Genomic DNA, 21,469 nt, shown 5'->3' on the forward strand with positions numbered 1-21,469 from the left:
CTTTCATCACATGGGAAAGAAACCCCCTGAAAACTAAAAGTATTGCCTTCACTTCCATACGACCCGCCTTATAAAATGCTTTAAGCACAAAAATAAACATAGAGCTTTGCTTTTTTTTTTTGTTTAAAGCAGTAGACAACTATATTTATCATTTATACAGATTCAGGTTAATCTATTTGTGAAAAAATATCCCAAAACTATGACGAACTAAAGGGGGAAAAAATGTTTCCTTACGTAATCTAAGATGTGACTCGACATGGTTTTGGGTGACATTTTCCCCCTCAAAATCATTTTTTATTTATCCCTTCCCTTAAAATATTTCAAATTACACATTGCATAAGAGCGGTCAATTAATTATTCTCTTTGAACCATCAATAATTCACTCGAACACTGCGTTCCAGTCCAGTGAAGAGTGATTTTAAATGAATCTACACCGGCAGAAAGGTAGCAGAAACCATATGTTGAAATGAAAGCTGCCGCATTGTGAGATCTGTATCTAAGGTGATAAAGACGTGGCCCCTGTAATATTTTTCTTACGTTTTATATTCGTATTAAAGGCCTTTGCCATGTGCGTTGGTGTCACTCTGACATAGATTCATCCTGACAGGGCAGACACGAGATGAGAGAACGAAGAGGGGAGCCTGTCTGAATCCCTTTTGAACCTGACTTGACAAATGCCAAATTTATAAGAAATGGGCTCAGAAGATAAAAAGGGAAAGGCTAATACACAAATATATCTGGGTGTTGTCAGAGACAAAGGCAGTGATGTAATTCTTCTCTTTTTCTTTCATGTAATGTGTCCGTATAGAAACCTTTCAGAGCATGCTGTACTCTAGAGACGATCATTTTCCTGTACGTAGCCTTAGCTTTGGTCGATACTGGTGTGATAAAAAAAACATATTCCCTTATTATTATTTTAACAGCTTAAGGCTATGCTATTGTCCCTGTATGGATGTCATGTGATTGCAATCTAGTTGTATGCCTGGCTCATTACACTGAAGGAGTCCTAACCATAAAACAAGCTTAGTACCTAGCAACAATCTAAGCTAATGTTAGCGGCAGCTCAGCTAACAGCCTCTGTGTCTGCTAAGGTGTCGATAAAACCCTCACTTTTAACACTGAACAGTTTTATTTTGTATTTTTACAATTTTTTATTGTGTTATCTTTAAATTCTGAACAAAAACAGCCTTAAAAATGTATAACAGGAAATCACTGATTGTTGACGTGTTGCTAGCTAACGTTGCCTCTCTCCTTACAGCCATCATTTATATTATTGAAGGGATAATAAATTAAGGTATCTGATCTGTACATTGACTGTTGCACTTGGTGCCACAATTTAGGCTGTATTGAAGTCATTTCCAATACTGGTATCGGTATTCAATCTAACTCCATATACATTATTTTCTGTTAAAAGATTTCAGATATAACTCCTAAAACGCATCAAAAGGTGGCAGTGTATTTTTTATTGCTGGTATATGACGACAGTTTTTGTCTTCTCCCAGATTACAGCGGCGCTGGAGCAGGACGAACAGGCGAGGAAGCAGAGGTTAGCCTACAAGGTGGACCAGCTCATCTCTGCCATGTCCTTCGAGAGCTGAGAGCGAGACGGACAGGACCACGATCTCTACGGGACCTCCCAAAAAGAGGTCCCCTTTATTACCTCTCATCGTGGGAGCTAGAACCATGAACCAGACCTGGGACCTCTCTGTTCTCACAGCCGGACAGACTTTAACTGCTTTAGTTTGTAATTCTCCCACCTCCTCCCGTGACGGCACCAGCTCAGAGCCCACAGACTAATAATATACCGGACCCTGCAGCTGGGGCTGATAATGGCAAGAGGGAGACATCAGCAGAGAAGGCAACAACATGGCTCGTATTTATTTATTTTTCCTTTGTTTCTTTTTCTCAAAGGATATTTTCTCTCAGTTTGACAGGAAATTGTATGTTGTGTGGGTGTGCGTGTGCATGAGTGTGTGTTTGTGTGGTGCAGAAGAAGACTCCTGACCAAATGGAGAAACAGATTTTATTCTCTACTCACTTCTGAGTGTGAAACGGACACAAGTCAAGAAGCAGAAGAGCAGACCTCACGCTGAACAGCTGAGTTTGCATTCAGATTTTTATTTTTGTACTTGTACATTTGAATATAATCAGTTGCAGTTGAAATATACCACGCAGGATCCCATAAATGTTGTTGTATAAAGACATTAAGAGTGTAACACTTCATACATCAGGGTGCTGTGGTGGTGAAACAGGCCTTGGTCCGCGTCTTCTCTCACTCCTTCCCTCCTCGGACTGATGCTTCACACGACACGGACAAAACCTCCGCTCTTTTATCCAATCAGAAGTGTACAGGAAACCATGAAACTTGTGCTCATCATCTAAGAGTGAACAGAACTCCACTCGTGGTGGTCACGATCAGCCAGCATGCTTGCACCTAAACTGAGGACCATGAAAATGAAGTGTATTTAGGAGAAGACCTTAAATCAGCATTACTCTGGTGCCCAAGGCTTTTTCCAGCAGTTAGGTCATCTGTGTATGTACCGGTTGCCAATCAGTGTATGTGAATGTACAAATGTTTTTTTTATTTGTTTGTTTGTATGTCTATTTGAGTTTTGCAAACAGAAAGGGGCTCAGTTGAACTGAGCTCCGTAGATATTTGCAGTAGCTCGTCAAGTGAACAACTCCATTTGTCCGTCCTGGCCCAAACCCATCCAACTGCTTCCCAAACATTATTTACCCTCAATCAACTTCTCTGCTCGAGGAGAGTGTGTGTATCGTCTGCACTGTTGTTAGCACCGCTGCTCATGCAGCACAGTATACAGCGATCAGTTAGTAAAGAACAGAAGGGAGCCATATTCATATAGCAGGCATTTTCCTCTGACTTCACGCTTAAGCTCAAATGGGTTTATAATGTCTGCAGTGTTCCAGGTTTTAAGTCAAATGAAGGCAGAGTGACAAATTATTAACATGTTGCTGCTTACCTATTGATCTGCAGTGATCAACAGTGAAAAGTGAAAAGTTAAAGTTAAACACCATATTTCATAACCCATTAGCTACCTCCATACAACAGTTAACGTTAGCATTCAGCTACTTTATACTTACCGTTAGCTACAAATTGGCTGAATGCTAACACTCTACTGTGCGACAACAGCTAATGTTAGCATTCAGCTACATTCTACTTTATCTTATCGTTAGCTACAAATTGGCTGAATGCTAACTCTCTACTGTGCGACAACAGCTAATGTTAGCATTCAGCTACTTTCTACTTAATGTTATCCTTAGCTACAAATTGGCTGAATGCTAACACTCTACTGTGCGACAACAGCTAATGTTGGCATTCAGCTACTTTCTACTTAATGTTATCATTAGCTACAAATTGGCTGAATGCTAACTCTCTACTGTGCGACAACAGCTAATGTTAGCATTCAGCTACTTTCTGCTTAATGATATTGTTAGCTACAAATTGGCTGAATGCTAACTCTCTACTGTGCGACAACAGCTAATGTTAGCATTCAGCTACTTTCTGCTTAATGATATTGTTAGCTACAAATCAGCTGAATGCTAACACTCTACTGTCCGACAACAGCTAATGTTGGAATTCGGCTAGCCTACTTTCTAGCTAATATTACCATTACCTATGAATTGACTGATGGTAACATTCAGCTACATTCAAGCTAATATTACCACTAGCTACAAATTGGCTAACATGCTAACATGAAAGTATTATTGAAAACAATAGTAAAGGCTTAAAATCCTAGCTAACAGCAACGTTAGCTGAAAGTGGTTGCATACTAACATTAGTTGTTAGTATATCCCACCCTGAGTTTGACGTCAGATCAAAATGGCCGCCATGTGAATAAATTGAATTGGTTACTCTCGGCTCAAACACTCCTTAATATCACCACAGTTTGTATCTCTTTGGGAACAACTTCATGTGTACTCTGCATGCATGCTATCACACATTAGAGGTGTTCTAAGGGTCCAGCTTTGATTTTATCAAGTGCCAATGAGTCGTGCTGACTGTAGTTGGCCAGCTGAGATGTTCACTGACCACCACCCATGTCCTCACACAGACAATAAGAAGCCTAGCTGCGTGGGTCTAGTTTGACAAAGTGCCAAAAGATACTGTTGTTTCAAGCTGTTCACTAAATGTGTCAAAATATCGGTTTATGCTTTACAGAGAGAAAAGGGTCTCATTTTGGGTTGCGGAGTTGGTTCAAGTTGAAGCTTACGTAACTGGAATGGCGAGTTTTGAAACTCAAGAAAGGTACGAAACATAAGCAGGAGAGAAGAGATCATTAAAAAACACATAAACTAGTATGTTTCATGTCGTGTGCGTCTCCTGACTTAAACCAAAACGTCACAAGCTTAAAGACCGATGTAACCTTCCAACCTTCTAGCTGGATGACAACAAACTGTAGATTCCGTCCTCTGGATAGGTGGTTTCATTTTCTTCCGAGATTCATGTCTGCTTGTTGTTTACATCAAGTACTTGAAAATAGGTATTTAAGGTTTGCACAGTATACTGCAATTTTGTGTGTTGAGAGCATGACAAACACCAGTAGTGGGTGAAAGGTGCTTCTTTTCTCTGTGGCCTTAGATACCCACCTGCTTAGTGTTTCTGATCTTATTAGTCCTCGACTCGGGCACAGTCCTTTCCCTGCTCCAGACCCCATCGGTTTCACACTGATACCTGGCTGCAGCGCTCTGCTGAAACCTGTCTTAGCCAGATAAAGTAAAAGGAAAAGGTGAAGAGGGTACGGCCCGGCTCAAGCAGACATCTCCTTGCTCAACGCTCGGCCTGCCTGAGCTGTTTGAAGAGAAGTGTCGAGAAACGAGGAGAGAGGGAGAGGTAGAAAGATAGAGAGAGAGAGAGAACCCCTTTAGCTCTAGTTTCCTGCTCGGGCTTTGAAGCTGCTCTTTGATCTGAGTCAGTTGTGTGCACAGTGTGATCAGGAGATGGAAAGAAAAAAAAACATCAAACTAACAGGCAAGGAGAAATGTAGGATGAGGTGATGATTGACGCGCTGTTACTGTGTCCGACCAGTGGGGGCAGAAGTGGGAAAGACTACTTGGAATTTTTTCCCCTTATCTGAAAAAGCACCTTCTCACTCCTTATCCCCATAAGAAACATCTATTGGTACACAAAGGTGCACATAAACAGTACAAACACAAAACATGAAGCTTCCTCCTTTTGATTAAGGTGTCTTCCCAATTTCAGCGAATAGAATTGTATCCTCCTCATACCTCACATTGCTTGTATGGAGTAATGCTTTTTATCATTTAAACAGGACCTAAATGCCTTTTTCCTTTTTGCAAGGGATGAAATGTATGTTTATTAGAGTCTTTCCAACTCCTCGATGAGCTCCTCCTGTACTCTGAAATGTGACAAGCGTAATCAGAGGCATACAAATTGGTCGGAGAGTGGCTTTGATTTTTCTCTCAGAAATCATTTCTATCAGGATGTTTCCCTTTTGTCTTGTGTGAGATTTTTGCATGCATTTTAATTCACGCTTTAGTTCTGCCTGGTATTCCATATCGATCCACTCCGTCATTAGTCTGACTGCAAATCTTCCTGAAAGCCCATTTGTACACGTCTTAAATCACAGCTGAATGCACCTTTTTTTTGTGAAAGAGATTTTTTTTTGTGACTAGATAAAGCTTGTTTCCATGCTGTTCACTCATTTCTGGGAATATTTCATTCAGTCTGATGTGAGAAGAGAAAGTCTGTTTACTCTTTCTGCAGCGCAGAATCCCATTTGACTGCCAGTTTTGTGAAATATGGATACATGCTCAAAATAACAACCTCATTTCAGCCTGAGCTGACTGCTAATTGAAGATGCTTTGTGCACTTTTTTGCTCTCAGAGATGGTGTTGTGGTTCTGACTGGCACGTGTCATTCCTTTATATAATACAAAGCATTTAATCAGCGTTTTTGTTTGCTTTAAAGCATCAGACAGGGGAACTGAAATCCACATCAATATATTACTCTAAAGTCAAAATATCACCAAGTATAAAACGAGTATCCTTCCATTCTAAACACATTGTAAACAAACCCTTTGTAGACACTGGAGTTCTGTAAAATAGTACTTACTGGCAATGATGATGATGACGACGATGATGATAATAATAATGGCTGTCTGTTCTTCTTGTTTTATAAAAGTGTTGTGAAAATTGTAAGAAACTTAAAGTATTTAAAAAAGGTTGTTCTCTTGTTTTTTTTATTTGCTTTGGTTTTGTTATGATAATATATTATTGTGTACCTATTGTAAATATGAAGCACACCTATTTTGCAAGCCAAGGATTCACTTTGTACTGTTGTTATATATAAATAAACTTTGCTGGTTAAAAATTGCATAGAACTGAAATCTGTATTCATGTGTTTTTGTTGAGCGACCTCCACATTTAGGCAAACACCTACAGTCCCCATTATGCCTTGAGGAATGTAAAAAGGAAGTGACATGCTTGCAAAGATTCACCAGCCTATATGTGGGCTTCAACTTTAAACAGCTGTATAGAAATATTTTAACTAAATGTAATTACCATTAAGTAAAGTATAGGTTAAAACCATCATAAAGGTTTATATATACAAAACCTGGAACTGTCAAACATGTAGGCTACTTATAGATTGCAACGGGTATTACAGAGACAGAAGGGAATTTATATCTGTACTGGCAGAGGGAAAACAATATTACATTGAGGAATATTCCTCGAAAGACATAATGGAAAGTATTCAAATTCAAACTATATTTAAGCAGGAATAATAGAGAGAATATTTTTCTGCTCATCTATTGCGCCACAATCCAGTCCAGTAGGTGGCGGTAATGAACATTACTGATTTACCGACCGCAGTTAAAACTTAATGAAGAAAACGATATTTTTATTTTGACCACGAACACCAATAAATGTGTGCCGAATTACATATAAGAAGTTATTGTTTGCAATATAGTCATTGATGTACGAATAACTATCACTGAACAACCTAAATACTCAAGAAAAGGTAAAATTGCGTGTTTTCCAAGGGAGATTTGGAGTTAAAAGGATCGCATTTTTAAAAATGATTTCAAAGCGGATTTTGGACGTTTACACACAACGGACATTGGAAAATATGATATCCTCGGAAAGTGTAAGTCACCTTGAATATAAAAATGTGTTTATTATATATGTATGTTTAAATTTGACTGAGTTATGACGCTGAGAAGGGGTGCAATTTTATCACAAACTGCAGCAATGTTTGAAAAAGGCCTCTATTAGCTGTGTGCCACCGCTGCTGCCCTTGTGACTACTGGCTGTGTCAGCGTGACAAACCACAATAGCCTTTCTAACTGCCTGTTGTTATCAGAATTTCGGTAGCCTGGACCTGTCCCTTTCACCTTTCACAGTCCATGTGCCTCATGTCTCTCCTTTTCCGCCTCTGCTTTCACATCAGTACAGTATGTGGGCGCCAGGGAGCCACAGGCCATCTCTCTCCCTCCGCCTGCAGCTATGAGTTCATCCTGAGATCCTGCATTTCCCACTCACTTCCTGGCTAGCAGCTAACAGAATAACCTACTGGCTGTAACATTCTGAATTGCGGTCGTTTGTCTTCATGCAAGTGTGTTAGCTCAGACTGGGCTCAGCTTCTCTGTGCCACCAATCACATTAGGGTTGCTAATGGAGGAGTTGGTCAGTGTGTTTAGCTGGAATGAAATGGCCCTTAGGTTGTTGCTTCCATATAGGGCTACTGTGGATGACCACTGGGGCTGTAGCTCATACTTTTATTATGACCATCCACATTTTGGATGCACCTGTGTTTTATTATAGAGTGAAAAAAGTAGATAAATGGGCAGAGAGGAGAAGGAGGTTCATGTACCAATGTAAAGTCCTTGAACAAACACTGTTTTTACCACAGACTGTATAAACATGGAGCCATAGCCACCCTGACTTTGTCGGTGTTTTTTAAGCATCAAGTTCTGCTTTGTGGAAGTTGCCACTCGGAGCCAGAAATGACCATATTTGGACAAGAGGGTTGTGCTGGAGAGGAGGGAGGGGTTGCATCAAGTTATCAAAGCTTTATAGTCAATGCCAGTGGCTAATTTGTTAGCTGGTAAGCGAGCAGCTTGTCCCATTTTTGCATGAAAATATCTCAGAGGGCACAAACAACAAAATCATGGCCGAGACATCAGGTGCACTGACTCAGATGAGGCAGCAGCTAGCAGACAGCCGAAGCAACCACAGGCCTTATTGTGATCAACTTTAAGCCTTTACATTTAATTTAAATGGGTGAGGAACTGCAGTTTGTAGCTCTCCCGTGTTGGCTTCATTTTCAACCCATGAGGTTGTCGCTTGGTCTCGACCAGCTTATTTGCTAATAGCTGTCACACTGTCATTAAACTTGTTAGCTATTTTCATCATTCTTAATGTGAGAAAAGAAATTCTGGCAACCATACCACCACTTTGCAGCAAATGACCACCTAACATTGTCATACCTGTGTGGCAAAAGCAGCTTTAACTGATTAGAGACAGGCAGATTAGTGCTCTTTCTACATGACGTTAATGAAAAAGTGCAGGCTGGCCAAGTTTACTGAGCTGGAGTTGATTCCTGTGTCAACTCTCTGGTGCAGCCAGTGTATCAAGCAATATGTATTCTATATCTTGAGTCCCTTGGCCACCCCTGCTCCTGTATTTCCTCTAGGGAAGGTTTAATCCCCGCTGCTTCTAATCCTGTACTGCTGAGACCAATTCAAATCCACGCGGGACTTAACGCCCTGTAATGCCTTTACAAGTAGTTGCATAAAGCTGACATCCCATTCGTTCTGGGTAGGATTCTCAGCCTGGATTACAAGGCAAATTCTGAAATAATTAATGTGAGTTGGCAAAAGAGGATGCCAGGGGTGATTTCAGCTCCATTTTCGAAGAATGGTCTGCTATTAATTTCACAATGAAACAATCCCTGACACCTTGTTGGACCTCAGTGCTCCTCAAAAGGATCCTGATTGTTAATAAATGAGTTTAATTTTCCCTGTGCAAATGTTTGAGATCTTTTCAGGCAGAGAGAGGCAAACCAGTGCATCAAAGATTTGTAGCACACGTCTGTCACTGTGAAGCCATGTCTTTGATCATAAAGAAATATAGGGATGCACAATATTGGATTTTTTGCCGATATTTTCCGACCCTTTTTGCCGATTGCCGATTTCGATACTGATATATTAGGCACATGTTCTTTTCCACCTAATTGTAGAGAGCATAAGGTCTCCCCTGTAGTGGAATTAATATCATGCCTACTCTTATTGTAATGGTCAAATCGCAGACATCTTGAACCCTTCTTCACACTTGACGGAAGAGGCGTTGTACAAAAGGTCACGTGTCTGATCACTCACGTTTCTGCAGCATCCTCCCAAAACACGGCAGTGAGGGAGACATGCCCGGACTTGTTTAATGCACCTACTACGGAGACATCAGTGATCTCAGACGGTCTTTTTTTATCGTGTGTGCGTCCATGAATATGTAAGTTAGTTTTGCACTGATGTTCATGTTACACTCTGTTAGCATCGGCTGTGGCAGCGAGTGTATTTTCAGCGTGTCTGATGTTGTTAAGTCAGTAAAATGACGAGAATGTGAGCTAACTGTTAGCTAGTTAAGAGTTGTTCAAGTTGTTTAACTTCTATTCATTGGCTCCAGTTTCTGCGACTTTTTAGGGATTTATTTGTATATTGTTGATAACTTTTCGCAGGCAGTGTGCACGCACACACAAGTTAATGATGTAGCATTATGTCAAACTTTTTTGGGGAATCATCGAGCATTGAGGCATAATTAAAATGTTTTATTTGCGGAAAATATCGACAGAAAAATGACATGTCTGCCGATGCTGACATGTCATTTTCAAGATATTATCTGCAGATAACGTGCCGATAACATCGTGCACCCCTAAAGAAAAGATCTGGATTACCTCATATTGTGTTGAGAGGAGCGTCTGCAGCCAAAAAGCACTCACACTGTAGGTTAGATTTATGGGTGAGTCCTCCAAGCGTCCTTAAGCAAACACCCCAAGGTGCTTCTGATGAGTGCATGGAACAATGTAAGCTGCCTTACAACACACTGTATACCTGCACTCCATTTATCATTGAGATTTATGCATGCAAGATATATAGATTGTATCTTAAGATTCTGCTGAGATTCAGCTACAGCCAAGATATAAGGCCTTAGAATATATTTTTGTTTCTAGAACAATCCACTGGAAAGCTAATAGTGTATCTTTGTGACTGAATAAAAGAAACCTTTAAACATGGCTCATGCACATAAACTGTAAATTAAAGATAAACAAATAAAACTTCCTAATACAGCTGGAAACTAACCCTAACACATTTTTGGGACTACTTTTTTGCCGTGGGTTAATACACATTTGGGTTTTTTTTGGCACTTATGGAAACAAGATGGTGCATGTGGATCATTTCAAAATAGTGACCATTAGGGCTGCCTCTTTCATCTAAATTCAATATATTGTTCGAGCCTAGTGAAACATAAATAGTTCGAACTGCTACAAACAAATGGCGGAAACTAACGAGCCAAGCCGTTGTTGACCTTTCCTGCTTCAGCGTCCAGACTGTGGTCAGAAAGCAGAGGGGAGACTCATTGTTGTTCTGCTCCAGGGCTGAAGCTGTAGCTAGCTTCGGGGCTAACTCCTTTCACTTTTATACGCCAGCCGCAAGAAAGGCATGGGAGCGTGGCTTGAGTTTTTAGGAGCTGTAGGCTTTATTATGGATAAACAGCCTAAACTGTATTGTTGTTTTTACAGCTACCACTCATTCTTTTCTCTGCTCTTCTGCTGCTCCGGTCCCCGACACTTCAGGTAACTGCACACACACTTCCGCTCTCTCTCGCTCGCTCGGGGACGTTAGTGTCCGATATAATTCGAACGAATTCTGTACCACTTTGAATTCATTCAAACTTTATTTTTGGAGCAAAGTGACGGCCCTAGTGAGCATGTTCATGATAATAAACATGTCACCCATTTCAACATTAAGTGTAGTTACTTTAATGGACAACTACCAGTAGCACTGTAGCACAAAATAATGGCGTATGTCAGGGTTATCAGGATCAGGATTTCATGGGGTTTGTGACAGTAATAAACATATAAAAATTTGACCTGACTTGTGCCAATATTTAACTTTGACATTTCATGATTGCAGGACTCAGGAGGAAACGAACGAGTTATTAGTGACCACAAAAGGTAGGAAGAGGGGGTTCTTTTCAATTCCCGACAGGTGGCAGGAGAAGGTAAGCAGAGATGCAAAAACAGCCCACTTTTGACATATAGGAGACGTAAGAAGCAGCTCCAAGTCTGAAAGCAACTCAAGAAAGAAAAGATGCGGGTGATGCTGGAAGTTGGTTGGACGGAGGGAAATCGTGAACGAATGCGAATCCAGGTGTCTGAGCTCTCAGCGCAGCCTCTATTTATAGTCGGGCGTCCTGCTGTTGGAGCTGTCGGCGTGCTCTGCAGCCCGTCTCGCCTGCCGCCCGCTCGCCTCCCTCTCATTAGAACTCCACAACACAACACAACACACGCAGGCCGCGTCAGTGTGCGCTCTGCATAATTCACAGGTCAGAGACTCATTCAGCGCCATGTGTTAGCCTCTCTCACACACACAGGCACAAGTCACACGTTCAGTATAAAGTTTGAAAACAGTACAACACATGGACATAAGAAGGATGAGACCTCGGATTCATGCAAACTTACATGCTGAAATGAAAAGCTAAACATTACAGCTATGAATGAAGCGATTTACTCGTTCGCAGGCGTTTAGAAAGTTAACTTTTTGCTGACAACAAGTTCCACTGCCCTTATCAGCAGGCGACGCTGACGATCAGTGTCTTCCTCTGGACGCGACTCGTTCCTGCTCCCCGAGATGCTAATGAGGCTCTCCCAGCAGGCCCGCTGACAGCCTCCTGTTGTGTGGCCTCGTCTCTTTTAGCACTGCACAGCAAAAACAAAGAGGTGGGTGGGTGACGTCCGTTCGACCCAGTGCCCCCGCTCCACCCGTACCAACTGTGCGTCCAAAAAGTGCAGACGTAAGTACTTTTCTGCTATGCAAATGCACAGGGACATTAAAATGCACCCAGGAACAAGGTTGTGATATGAATATGAAGTCACAGAACCCACATAATCTGATTTTGTGTGTGTGTGTTTATGCACTTTGTGTACCCACACACACACTTACGCACAGGGGCACAAACTCAACCACCCCGCTGCTCTCAGGCGCAGGGTGCAGGTGAGAAACGCCTGCCAAATTTCCCTAGCTGGAGCACTCGTTTGCATATGCAGATGTTAATTACCACTGGAGCTTGTATGGGCCAATCAGCAGGCTGCTGGAACAGCTTGTGCATCCCACTCCTCCCCCCCACAGGTCGCCGTTTCTACAGTTACTCCCTTGGCTGATAATAAAGATAATCACCTCCGATTTCCTTCATGGCTCATTTTCTCCTGCTCGCTTCTGAAAGGCCAGAGCGCCGCTGTCTGATTCTCCACGCTGAGCTCTTATCAGCGCGCCAGGGCCGAGGAGCGGGGCGGGGGGCCAAGTCGACACACCACCTGCCACACGTTCACCAGAGGGGACAGATTCGTTCAGTCAGGGTCTCAGATACTGAGGGGTAATGAGTGCCAGATTATCCATCCGGTATGGTGTAATCGTGGTTGGAATGAAGGCCTGGATGAGAGGAAGGTCAGATGAGATGAGATCAGGTGACGGTTGTTATCACACAGACTGACAGCGGTGAGCCCGGCCAGGTCTGCTAGTACAAAAGCAGGTTTTCAAAAACCTTGAAATTAAGAACTAGTCCAATAAATCGATAGATAACATCCATCAGATGTGTTTAGAATAGTTTACTCAAAGCTTTTATGGAATGGTAAAATGTTCAGGAGGTGAAAAAAAAGATGTTTAAAGCCAAATCCACAATCTATCTATTTATCTGTCATGTAGTGTCTTATGTACACTAAAGCAAGTATCTTAAATTATTAGAAATTAGTGTCAATCAAAAATATAGTGATAAGTTTCTTTGAACTTTTCTGTTGTTGGGTTCGATTAGACGTGGTGATGCACAGGTATTTATCATGTTATTGATTCTGCAGTGGTTAGCGCTGTTGCCTCACAGCTAGCAGAATCCTGGTTCAAACCCCGGTCCGGATGAAGTGGACCTCTGAGTTTGCTCTCCTTTCGCATGCGTGGGTTCCCTCCGGGTACTCCGGCTTCCTCCCACAGTCCAAAGACATTCTCGTCAGGTTCATTGGTGATTCTAAATTTCCCGTAGGTGTGAATGTGAGCGTGAACGGTGATCTGTCTCTATGTGTCAGCCTTGTGATTGAATGGCACCCAGTGACAGCTGGGATTGGATCCAGCCCCCGCAACCCTGAACAGGATAAGCGGTATAGAAAATGAATGGATGGGATAATTCTGCAAACCAAAATTCACAATAGCTGTTCGTCTGTTTACGCCTAGTGATAGCCTCATTGGCAGGCTAAGAATTGAAGGTCGTGGCTGATTCTTGACTAAAAGGGTTGAGTTGTTGAGTCTCGACTGTGGTTGTCCACATAGTGCTGGCTGTTGATGATGTATTTCTGTCAGCGAGTGTTGCACGACCACTGGGAGTTAAGCTCCATAAAAATATAGCACTGGCTATGATGCAGAGCCACCAATTTGGATGAGTTTGACATGTCCACAAGGATTTGGTGGAGTCGTAGAAAGTCGGACCAATGTGCACCTTTTCCTAACAAATTGCAACTTTCTGAGAGTGTGTTCCCTTGACAACTAGCCTATACCGTGTGGAACATCAGTACGCACAACCTTCAGCCATGTAAAATAAAGCAAAAACGGAAATAAGAAAAGTAGTCAACAAAAGTCTGTCCTGTCAGCTAAAGTCTGGGCAGTGTGGAGCTGGCAGTTGGTTTTCGGAACATTCTAAAGACTGCAACCAACACCTGCCAACTTCAGAATGTTGAGCTGAGTTGGGCGTTGTGTGTGCAGTATGCACTCACCCTTACTCTGCACAACGGCCCTGTCTACCTGTGCATGCAGCGCACAGCATCCCAACAGCTGTTCGGGTCAGCGGTTTATAGAAGAGACAGAAGAAAATACGTGGGAATGACGAAATGACGTTCACGATGGAGACTAGGTAAAGCAGTGACAAAGCGGTTTACTGTGTACACTTAAACCTCAATGTTTGTTTATATGTAGGACTTTTTTAAGTGGCTAAAGTACGTGGTATTCCTGACCCTGTCTGCAGCAGTGCTTAGCTTAGCTTCCGTGTAGGAACTCTTGCCTGCTGACTGTTATCTACTGTGCATAGAACACTTACTATTGATAAGTACCTCATACAGCCCCACTTCAAAAAACCCGAACTATCCCTTTAAGCAGTTTTACTATTTCAAGCCAAATTTCCAGCGGCTCTACCACTGATTCACTACAAAGCAACATGTTTTAAATTTTTACACTTCTGTGGCCTGTTGCACACTGTACATCCAGTTGATACCTCTTAGAGCAAGCCATCTGTTACAGGCCCGCACAATAGATCCAATTCTCATTCTCTCTCTCTCTCTCTCTATCTCTGCCAACCCTCTTTCTTTCTCTCTCCGTCCTCCTGCTCCCCTGAATCCATTGTCCAGAGAGAAACGTGCCTGGGATAGCAAAGGCTCGCTTTCGGCACACTTCTTTGAGAATTATTTAAGGCTTAGGAGTTTCTGTGAAATGAATATTTGATGTGGAGGACCTGAGCGTCTCCAGACGAGCCCAGAGCAACACTTCAGAGAACGTCTGGGGTTGAGGTGTGTAGCTCCCTGCCTCAGAACACACACACACACACACACCTCATCCACTCATCGGCATACCCAAGAAGAAACACTCCTGATGTTTTACGGTGGGTTATTGAATGAAAAAGGTCTGCATGGTAAAATCTGCAGGCTGAATGATCCGATCTTGGATGCATGTAGTCTAAAGCTGTTCTTTTATTTGCCGTCTTCCTCTACATGTTGTCTTAGTTTCCTTCGAGGTCTCTAAAAATATTATGATACTTATTTTCTTCTTGGCATGCATTGCTCATGCTCTTAAATATCCTCTGGCTCTCATCTCCACCTCAATTTATGACACGCTGACAGCTTTAATGGCACAGCGTTAGTCAATTCCATGTGTTTTCTGTGGGAATTGAGGGAAATGTAACATAATCGCTTTAGTTACTCCTGTCGCCACAAGAGTGCAGGGTTGAGTCGTTCATGAATCCCTTTCACCTTTGAGACGAGAGCTGGTCCTAGAAGCCTGGTCCTGCAGTGCCATCTCATGGTTGCTTTTGTGGAGTAGCTGTGTGGTCAAATTTTCTTGTCAAATGGAGTCAGAAGAAGTCAAATACAACCATTAAAAAAAAGTAGGAAATAGTCACTTTTAATTTCATCTGAACGCCTTCATTAACAGCTCAGTGTGAGTCATTTAAAGTCTAGCCCTTCATATTGCAGGAGAACGGAAATGAAACATCTGTTTCAACATGTATTTGAACTCTGTGGATCGTAATGGGGCCCCATGAGATCATATTATCAGTCAATACTGGCGAAAAAGTTACAACTGCCTCGAATTTCCCGAGTTTTACACAAACCGACCTCCGTTACGGCCGACAGTTTGACTCATGAGAGATGAATCGAACAGATACATGTAATGAGAGCCATCTGTGGGCAGCCAGCACTCTAATGAATTAATTCCACAGACCTTATCTGGCCATGTGCTGCCAGAACACACACAGTTTATTATGTACTTACTGGATGCCAACGCTTTATTACACTGCAAACAGCAGCCTTTCATTTTCGGTGGTCCTGTTTTGTTGTGATGGATAAAAGAAGAGTCCTTAAATTTGACTACTTCAAAAACAATTTGACATTTGAAAAAAAGTATATCTTAGAAATCTTGTTTTTCTTCTTCCCCTGCTGCAAATTAAAATCAGAAAAGTCATAAAACCTTGACATTAAAGGGTCGTAAGTTATTGCTCAAATTAATCGCAGAAATTGGAATTACAAATGAAAAATATGCTGCGGTGAAATACGAGTCGTGAGATGCCTTTTGAAGCGCTTAATGCTTTGGTCTCATTGGTGCTTTCGTTTGCATCAATATGCATGGACGGATAACAGATAGACTCTAGGAAAATCTGGATCAGGGATTTAAAGCTCCTGGGGTTATGAATGAAAATCTCCAAGACCCAAAGCACTCCCAACCTTCGCAACCCTCTCAACCTTGAGCATAAATCACTTCAAGATGTCTGCCGAGCCAGCCAATCAGAGCCAATTAAGGCTAGTTACAGACTTGTAGAGTTTGCCCTTTTCAAAATAAAACACAAGGGAGAGGACACGAGGAAGCAGGGGACACAGAGGAGACTTGAAAGGAGGTTCGTTGGGAGAGAGATGTTTTGTGTTAACATGCTCTCCTCTGGGCTGGGGTTTTCCAAAAAGAGTTGTAATTGCTGCGATGTGTCTGATCATATATGTCCGAGACTAAGTCTACATGTCTGCTCATGCATCTGTGTGTTTTGTGCGTTGGGCTGGGTCAGCTGGGGCCTTTTGGGACTGATTTTATGAACAATAGGAGTAGGCTTCCTCCAGAGGGGAGTGCTAAAGAAGAACATCTGTATGGCATCAAGGCGATGGAGAAAACGAAGGAGAGTTTAAAGGTGGGAGGAGAAGGAAAGGGAGGATTTCTGGCACTGGGAACAACGCAGACCTCTCAATCAATAAAGCAAGCAGGTCATGCATATTAAGACTAAGCGAAAGGGAATGTTTCTCCAACTCTGTACGAGATTATCGAGACTGTGCGTCAATATTCAGCTTATTCCTCCTGCAGGACAAATTCAGGAGAATTTTATGGGAAAATTGTGTTTACACGAGAAATTCTTTGGCTTTCCAAGAACATGATGTAATAACAAAAGAGGTTGAGGCCTCTGTTGTTTCAACTGTTTGCTTCTGTCTCCCCTGGCGGTCTGTTTTCCTCAACAGGACTTGTCAGTGGTGTCAAGATAATGTAACGGTGACATCATGTCCTGAAAGCCTGAAAGACTTTGTGGCTTCAGGTTTTTCTTTTTTCAGACTTAGGCTGAAGTGAGGAAGGATCTAGTTCTTCTCCTATTTTGTCTGAAATGAATTTCTCTAACTGATCCCAGGACCAGGATTTACACCCCCTATTTTGTCATCGTTCATTTGAGCTGCACAAGATGTGAGAGTGACCTCAAATAAGCCCTTCTTACGTTGCGAGTCACCATTGCGCAGTTGTGAAGCTCTGCTGTTACGCCGCCTTTTCCATTTTCCATTGAACAAAGCAACATTGACGTAAAGCTGCCCTAGTGTGTTTTTACACAGCATTCCAGGAGCAAAAGAGGCGCGAGGTGTCGAGCTTTACATACACATCACTGCTCCGCCCTCCTGGCTCCGACGTTCACATTGATGCCGATTCACCTCCGATGCCCGTTCAGAGGTGGAACAACTTCACCCCACTTCATTCCACGTCCGAGTGTTTTACATTAAAGGCGTAAAGCTGGAGATATATTGTTTGGCCTAGCGTTCGCGTACACGACCGGCAGCATCATGAACGTAATTGTTCACATACTTGTCTATGCACTACGCGTGTTACTGGAGGATACCTCTAGAGGGCAGACCAGAGAGATCAGGCCGTATACAACAACCGTATGTGCGGGATGTCCAGCTATTTTGACAGGCATGTTTGTCGCTGTGTAGCGGTAATAACACATTGTACAGATGTGGATAATCGTCGACTTGATCTATCAGCTCTTTTTCAAAACTTTCTGACATTGCTGTTCCTGCTGCGGTGTTGACCCTGTCACATCCCCTCTGCTGCTACGCTGCCCCTACCGGTCATGTCTGCATACTGCATCTCGCGTACGCGTTAATTTTTGAGGATGTGCACAGCCGACGCTCCAAACAGACGCAGGGAACGCACGGCAGCCATCATGCGTACGCGTAGTTAAAAGCAAATATATCTCCGCCTTAAGAAGAAGAAATACTTTATTAATCCCAGAGGGGGAATTCAATTTTTCAACTCATGTTTTTAGAAACATTATCCACAGTCATAGGCCCGAAATACAGACATGCGCAAACAGGACCCTATGGACATGCACGAACAGAGAGATGTTAGAGTGAGGGGGCTGCACACAGGAACATGTGCCCCGAGCAGTTGGGGGATTCGGTGCCCGTTAAAAAGTACCGGCACATTTTTAAAACTGTAAATAGTGCAAAAGCTGTTTTTCCCTAAAAAATAATTCATAGATTCCTGCACAATATTCCCTACCAGTCATCGCTTATAACCCTCTAGAAATGTGTGGTGTTGTCTGTAACTGTCTACAGGTCAGGACTAGGAGAAGAGTAAGCCACCAGGTGACATCGCTGCCTCTCTTCTCCATACTATATCTACAACAGAGACTAAAGGGAGCCTTGTGTGTCTTAAGGTTCGTGACAAATCAACAGTTTTTGCCAACCTGAATGGGAACAGTTGGCTTTTGCAGGAAGATCAGGCTGTGGTGTTACACGTAATTGTTGCCCTCATTTAGTCTTCCTGTGTTGCTCTTTCCACCCAGCTCTCTTGGTGACGAACTGGTGTTGCCCCGTCATGTCATACAGTGCGGAAACCCTTAACCCAGGTCTGTCCAGTTTCACACGGTTTTATGTAACAGACACGGGAGGATGAACAAGATAGCATGAGAAACGAGGTCAAGGGTGAATATAAATACACTTCCATGTTCGTCTTTTTTTGGTTTGGGGTCATCTCTGGGTCTGTCTGCTCACTTCTGGACACAGAGCAGGGTGGACGGACGTCTGACTGTTAGGACACATCGTGCACGGGGAGAATAGCAGGAAACAGACGAGGAATTTAGATTCGGGAGTGGCGATAGATGGGCAGGTCGACAGGATGATGAGGGAGGAGACGAGCCCATCAAGCTGAATGGAAAAGCATCGGCAGTGTCATCGCACAAAGAGGGAGGATTTTTCACCGTTTCCTCCGCTCCATTGGTCAAACCATAACTGATGTCTCTCCAAACAGGGTGACCCGGCTTTAACTCTGCTAATCCAAACTCCAAACACATGAATGAAAAGGAAAGCAGGAAGGCCTCTCGACTTCCAAGAATGTTTGTTGATTCCAACAAACTGATTTGATTGCGGTGGCACTGATTCCATTTAATACAAAGCTGACTTCACAATAACCTCATCAGCTTCTTCCGGATTCTAGTAGGAGACACTGGAGAATTCACCGTGTTCACACAGACATTTTTCCTCTGATGTCACAGTCAGGGTGGGAAACTCAAAAGCTAATAGTCTAATGTAATGCCATGGGTTGTGTCTGAAATCACTCACTCATTAACCACTCCCGACTCACTACATAGAGAGTTTAATGTAAAGAACTGTACAGTGACCTCACCCACAAAAGGAGAAGCCCTTTCGGCATTACTCGCCTCATTTTCTCTGCGTTGTTAATTACATCATTGCTTGCAAATGCATGGTGGTATTTAGTGCTTGGTTAGTGCACCAGTGGGATACTTCTCACTAGACATTCGGGCTGAACAATTTGAGCTGAACAATTAATCAGAATTTTAGGGAAATCGCCGTGTGGCCTGCTGCAATCCTCAAATTGTAGGATACATCGCAATATTTGTTAAAGGTGAAGTGTTTGAACGTTTTCATTTAAATATTGTGCTGCAGAGATGTTCTGGCGTACATGCCATACACCAGGAGTCTCCGACCTTTTTTCTTCTGAGAGCGACTTTGAAAAAATGAGAGTGGCCCAGAGCTGCTTGCATCACATCGCTGTAATTGCCGGTGGCGCCTCATGTTGATTCTTTTGTCGACTGAAACGTTGGTACCACAGATGAGGCACAGAATAAAAACATGCTTTCCCACTCCCCGTAAAAATAGTATGTTTTCTGCTTTTTCTTGGCGTGACCACCTTCATCGTCCATCATAAATCTGGCAAAACAAGCCCAACGCCTCACTTTGGCTCAACTAGCATACAGCATAACTGACCCCACCTGTTGATGGAGGTTGCTGCAGCATTGCTGAAAGTTTTTAGGTTCAGTCATTGACAAACTTGCCAGGAGCATCACCTTTTTTTTTATTGACAGCTGATCAGCCTATCCTATTATTTTGAATAGGAGGGGGTGGGACATTGATGTGGGAAGAGGCTTTCAAGGTGCATTTATTGTCGTCAGATGTTTTATACAGAGTCTGTGAACTTCTTGGCGAGCTACTAAAGTCCAGGCCGTGAGCTACCTGTTGGAGAGCCGTGTCATTCACAAACATAAGTATCAAATATCTGTGTTTGATACAGATCAGTTGGGATCAATGGCTGGTTATGCAAACAAGTAAGTTTGCTAATCTAGATGAAAGAATAGGCAAAAACTCCGAGCTAACACTGCTAACATTAGCTAGGAATTTTCGCCTTTTCCATGATCTCGTGTTACACTATCAAATAAAAATGTAGCTAGGAAGTGGTTTATTATAAATAACTGTTAGCTATTGTCAAACTGTAGCTTATGGGTTAGAAAATATATCGTTCTGCCTTGAAATATGGCCCGATATTCTTCTACATTTTCACTTTCCGTTTAGGGATCAATCAGAAAGCGGTAAATCCTCTAACACAGCAAGAGCACGTTATCTTTTTTTGTTAGCAGCATTTGAGCCTCCCACCCTGAATTTGGGGTCAGAGGAATATGGCCGCAGAGGAATGTGGTTCTATTTACTAACAAAGCGGTTCACAAAATGACTCAATACCATTATTTCCAGCTTTCACTGCCTTCCAAAACCAATCTGTTGGAATTCAGCATGTGATATTGTAACATACCACAGCACTGAAGGCAGATGACACCCTGAGCACAGATAAGGGAAAATAAGGCCACCACCAGAACTATTATTGGGAGCAGCCTCTGGATACCTTGCAGTGTTTTCAAATTCATGCATTATAACAAAATGTGAGCTCAAAATGTAACCGATAATACCCCCATATTTCTGCCCGTTAGCCTGTACGGTCTCATGTCAGTCATGCTCCTATGATAGCTCCATCCAGCTGGCTCTAGGGCTCACAAAACTCCAAACACTGCTCCCAACAGGTCCCTGAGGGTCAGTTTCTCTGCTACCATGTGCCGTTCCTCGTGATGTTCTGGCAGTGCCATCCATCTCGCAGCACAGAGATTCTTTGTGCATTTCAAACCAAAATAAGTCTAACGTTGAGATAGGGAGGGTGAGGAGAGGGAGAAGGAGATATAAGTTAAATCTGCAGAAATACTCCCCTGCCAGGCTCAGCTAAACAGGACCCCTCAGCTGTAAACAGAAACATGCTTCACATTCAAATAAGTGTCGACTGTGTGAAGATAATCTGCCACAAACAGATTTCATGCCAGGGGAGGAGTTGGAGGGTGGATGTGAAAACATGGTGAATATATCAACATTTTCATATATCACGATGTT

At 42.6% G+C, this 21,469-nt stretch overlaps 1 protein-coding gene across 1 annotated transcript in view; it reads left to right on the forward strand.

The window, feature by feature from the left end:
• The window catches only part of plxna2 (plexin A2), a 194,306-nt gene extending 190,924 nt beyond the window's left edge, over positions 1-3,382 (forward strand). The window contains exon 31 of the mRNA XM_069659465.1: positions 1,503-3,382. Within this exon, the coding sequence (XP_069515566.1) occupies positions 1,503-1,598 (96 nt within the window). The 3' untranslated portion in view covers positions 1,599-3,382. The remainder of the gene's footprint in view (positions 1-1,502) is intronic.
• The last annotated feature ends 18,087 nt before the right edge of the window (positions 3,383-21,469 follow it).

Source organism: Semicossyphus pulcher, unplaced genomic scaffold (genome assembly GCF_022749685.1).
Source record: "Semicossyphus pulcher isolate SPU_LCO1_2020_fin unplaced genomic scaffold, fSemPul1.0.p SCAF_13, whole genome shotgun sequence".
Classification (NCBI taxonomy): Eukaryota; Metazoa; Chordata; class Actinopteri; order Labriformes; family Labridae; genus Semicossyphus; species Semicossyphus pulcher.